Source organism: Asparagus officinalis, chromosome 3 (genome assembly GCF_001876935.1).
Source record: "Asparagus officinalis chromosome 3, Aspof.V1, whole genome shotgun sequence".
In the NCBI taxonomy this organism is placed as follows: Eukaryota; Viridiplantae; Streptophyta; class Magnoliopsida; order Asparagales; family Asparagaceae; genus Asparagus; species Asparagus officinalis.
The window spans coordinates 35,265,525-35,269,221 of NC_033796.1; the positions used below are offsets into that span (position 1 = coordinate 35,265,525).

A 3,697-nucleotide genomic window follows, 5' to 3' on the forward strand; every position below is an offset into this window, starting at 1 on the left:
CACAGGTATCAAGCATAGAAGGATACCATCACAGGATAATACATATCACTCATTCCATATCTCCTCATTAGTTCAACTATTGCTTCAGGCAGAGAGGCGCTTAGTCAAATTAAACGACAGCGGATGCTGCATTCAAGTGTATAGCCAGGTACTCTCTTTTGGGTGTCTTCATCCCTGAGCCTATTGGTGATCGTCTAGTTTATCAGGATTACTTCAGATTAGACGAATTGGAAATGGAATTACTCCTATGCATACAAATTATTTGTTTCTATAAGAGGATCTGTTTTGGTTTACATTTAGGGACAAAAGACAAAACAATCCTAATAGTGTAGACAGAAATCTCAGCATAGTGACCAATTTCATGGTTTGACTGGAACATCAAGTTTCAAAACAAGAAACAATAATTGAAAATTTTACAACGTGAATATCTAATTTCTAATCAGACCAAAAGATGCCTTTTGGCAAAACTAAGGCCTTCTCTACCAAACACAGCTTTCCTAGTTCCTAACAACTGCCGTTATCATTCAGATGGGCAAACTGGGTTTTCCACCTGAGCTTTGACATTAGAGCTGGCACTGTCATTTCTCTAGCATCTGTTCAAGAGAATGACGCAAGTCCCCATCGGAGCGTACTGTACAGGGGTTTCGTATCCGAGCTCTTTGTACCATACATGGACCCATCTGAAGAATGGTACTACAAGACTTACTTAGACGCAGGGGATTACGGATTCGGGCTCTCTGCATCCCCACTCCAGCCCACGACAGATTGCCCAGCCAATGCTGTCTTCATGGATGGATACTATGCTGGCCAAGATGGACAACCAGTGAAGATTCAGAATGTATTTTGCATCTTTGAGAGATATGGAGGAGATGCATCATGGCGACACACAGAAATTGGTATCCCAGGGGAAGTGGTAAGTGAAGGAAATACTATTTTGAGATTCACGGTTTGTGCATGGCCGTGCTAAATGTTTTAAGCTACAGGTTACTGAAGCTCGGCCTGAGATAAGCTTAGTGGTGAGGATGGTATCAACTGTTGGGAACTATGATTATGTCACGGATTGGGAGTTCAAGACTAGTGGCTCGATAAAATTTGGGGTAGGATTATAACTTCCTTCTTGTTTACTACAAGGGTAAATATCACAAAACCCCCATAAGTTTGACGCAAATTTTACATAACCCGCCTTAAATTTAAAATGTCACTTAACCCCCCTTAAGTTAATTTTGTTGGATAAGCCCATAACTGACTATGTTAGATCGGACTAGTCGCACTTTCAGATCTGACAGCCTGTGTACAAGGCAATGGCAAAAGCCCCCATCAGAAAAGACCAAACTTAAAGGGGGAGTTTCATGACATTTTTTTAATCTTAAGGAGTTATCTCAAAAAAGGGCCGAACTTCGGGAGTTCTGCAAGAAATTAATCCTCGATACGACATTCTTCATCAGCTAATACAGCTGGTATCATTATATATCTTTACAGGTGTCACTAACAGGAATCCTAGAAGTTAAAGGCAGCCCCTACACTCATGTGGATCAAATACACACGGACGACCATGGAACACTTGTAGCTCAAAACACAATAGCTGTGTATCATGACCACCTCATAACCTACCACTTGGATCTCGACATTGATGGCTACACTAACTCCTTCGTCAAAAACAAGATCAAAACAGTAAAAGTTATCGATGGAGGCACACCTCGTAAGAGCTACTGGACAGTCGTTAAAGAGACAGCAAAGACTGAAGCCGATGCGAGGATTGAAATTGGGTCAGAGCTGGCTGATTTGTTGATTGTGAATCCAACTAAGAAGACCGAGCTTGGAAATGATATAGGATATCGGATTATTAGTCATGGCGCTAAAGCGACATCACTTTTGACTGATGATGACTATCCTCAGATACGAGCAAGTTACAGTAAGAAGCAGGTGTGGGTGACAGCTTATAATAAGTCAGAGAAGTTGGCTGCAGGACTTTATACTGATCAGAGCAGAGGAGATGACAACCTTGCTGTTTGGAGCAACAGGTAAATTTTCAGATAAAACATTCAGCACAAGAAACCATAGTAATATGCGCATACTAGCAAAATTTCACACATAATGTCAAAAAATCTTCACACGTTTATCCAAATACTGCAAATAGTAGCAAACCTAATCATTCGTTTGCATATATCGTGTCAGCTCAAAAAAAAATATATACATCTCTATTTAAATGGTTAGCAAAGTCAAGAATTATCTGCATTTTTGTGTAGGTGATAATAAACTTCTATTTTGTGAATGGAGTTACATGTAGTTCTCAATAATCTATGATGCCTATATATAGATTATTTATCAACCAAATATAAGAAATAGATAAATAAAGCTAAAATTTTTGACATTGTGTACACGTTAATAACTTCTGTAATTTAAGCCAAGATTTAACAGTTCGACGCAGAATAGGAATTGTGTGCACACGTGAATGCTGACTTCAAATTTTAAATGGGGGTAACGCAGGAATAGAGTTATAGAGAATACTGATATTGTCTTGTGGTATACTGTTGGTTTTCACCACATACCTTACCAAGAAGATTTTCCACTGATGTCAATGCTGGTCGGAGGATTTGAGCTTCGACCTTCCAACTTTTTCGAGAGCAATCCGTTGATCAGGACCAAACCTCACAAACATGTAACATGGCCAAACTGCACCAAATAATTCTTAGAAAGAATGCCAAACTTCAAGACTCAAGAGCACAAGCAGATTACACACGGTAAGTGGAATGATTAATGAGGACTTTTCGTTTCATGAGATACTTTCATGATGATTTTATTCCAATCCAGATGAAGCTGCAGTTAAGTATTCACTGTCTTGAGGAGATGAAGAATTAATTATAATAGTTATTATACAATGTGTACTAGTTATCCGTTTAAGTTTGAAAGGGAGCACCCCGCTTTCATGAAGACATGATAAATTTTTTTTAATCTCCATTGTTGCACGTTATAATGCAAAATTCTAGCAGACTGGTTTCTTCAAGGTTGAACATTGATTTTCAGATTTGCAATGACCTTCAAATTTAGCTTTTGGAAATCCTGTTGTAATAAATTCTTGTCTGTTTACACACAGTTGCATTCATCTATTTGGTTTATTCATGTTCTCCAGTCCATTTTATACTCTCAACAAATACAGTATCCCTATGGGCTTTTTATTATAAGATAACAAATACGCTAGCTTCTGCCAGTCTATAATATCCAGCACCGAAGTGTGCTACAACTGGGTAGTGAAAGTAATCAATAAGTATATATAACTTAGGGCTGATGTCAACTTTTTCCCAAAGTTTCCAAGGGACCTTTACCGGTTAACTCAAGAAAAAGGTTATCCCAATAATAAATATCAAAATTCTAATATGCCAAACATTATAAATACAGCCAATTCATTTGAAGACATTAAGCTCCCATGATCACAGGCCTCTTATGTCGTCCTATTTTTAGCACCTCCAATGATTTACTTGTGGTAAAACTATAGAAAAGTTAAACTTCTGCGCTTTAATGCCACACTTCTTCCAAGTGTTTACCCAGGTTACAGCAATTGGCAAAAAGCAGAACCTTTTACTTATTCTTCCAGTCCAATTTATCTTTAGCCCAATGCAGTATGCTCGAAGCAAGAACATTTACTGATCAAGAAGTAGCAAGATATCAACTTTCCTGCATATAATTCACCAATAAAATT

The 3,697-nt window shown here is 38.2% G+C and overlaps 1 protein-coding gene and 1 long non-coding RNA gene across 2 annotated transcripts in view; one reads left to right on the top strand and one right to left on the bottom strand.

Moving 5' to 3' along the window:
* The window catches only part of LOC109833762, a 3,900-nt gene extending 2,127 nt beyond the window's left edge, over nucleotides 1–1,773 (bottom strand). The window contains exon 1 of the long non-coding RNA XR_002245342.1: nucleotides 1,697–1,773. This is a non-coding gene — a long non-coding RNA (uncharacterized LOC109833762). The remainder of the gene's footprint in view (nucleotides 1–1,696) is intronic.
* The window catches only part of LOC109833761 (primary amine oxidase 1-like), a 6,332-nt gene extending 2,967 nt beyond the window's left edge, over nucleotides 1–3,365 (top strand). Inside the window, 4 exon segments of the mRNA XM_020401565.1 lie at nucleotides 529–913; nucleotides 984–1,097; nucleotides 1,480–2,021; nucleotides 2,488–3,365. Coding sequence (XP_020257154.1) covers nucleotides 529–913; nucleotides 984–1,097; nucleotides 1,480–2,021; nucleotides 2,488–2,686 — 1,240 coding nt within the window. The 3' untranslated portion in view covers nucleotides 2,687–3,365.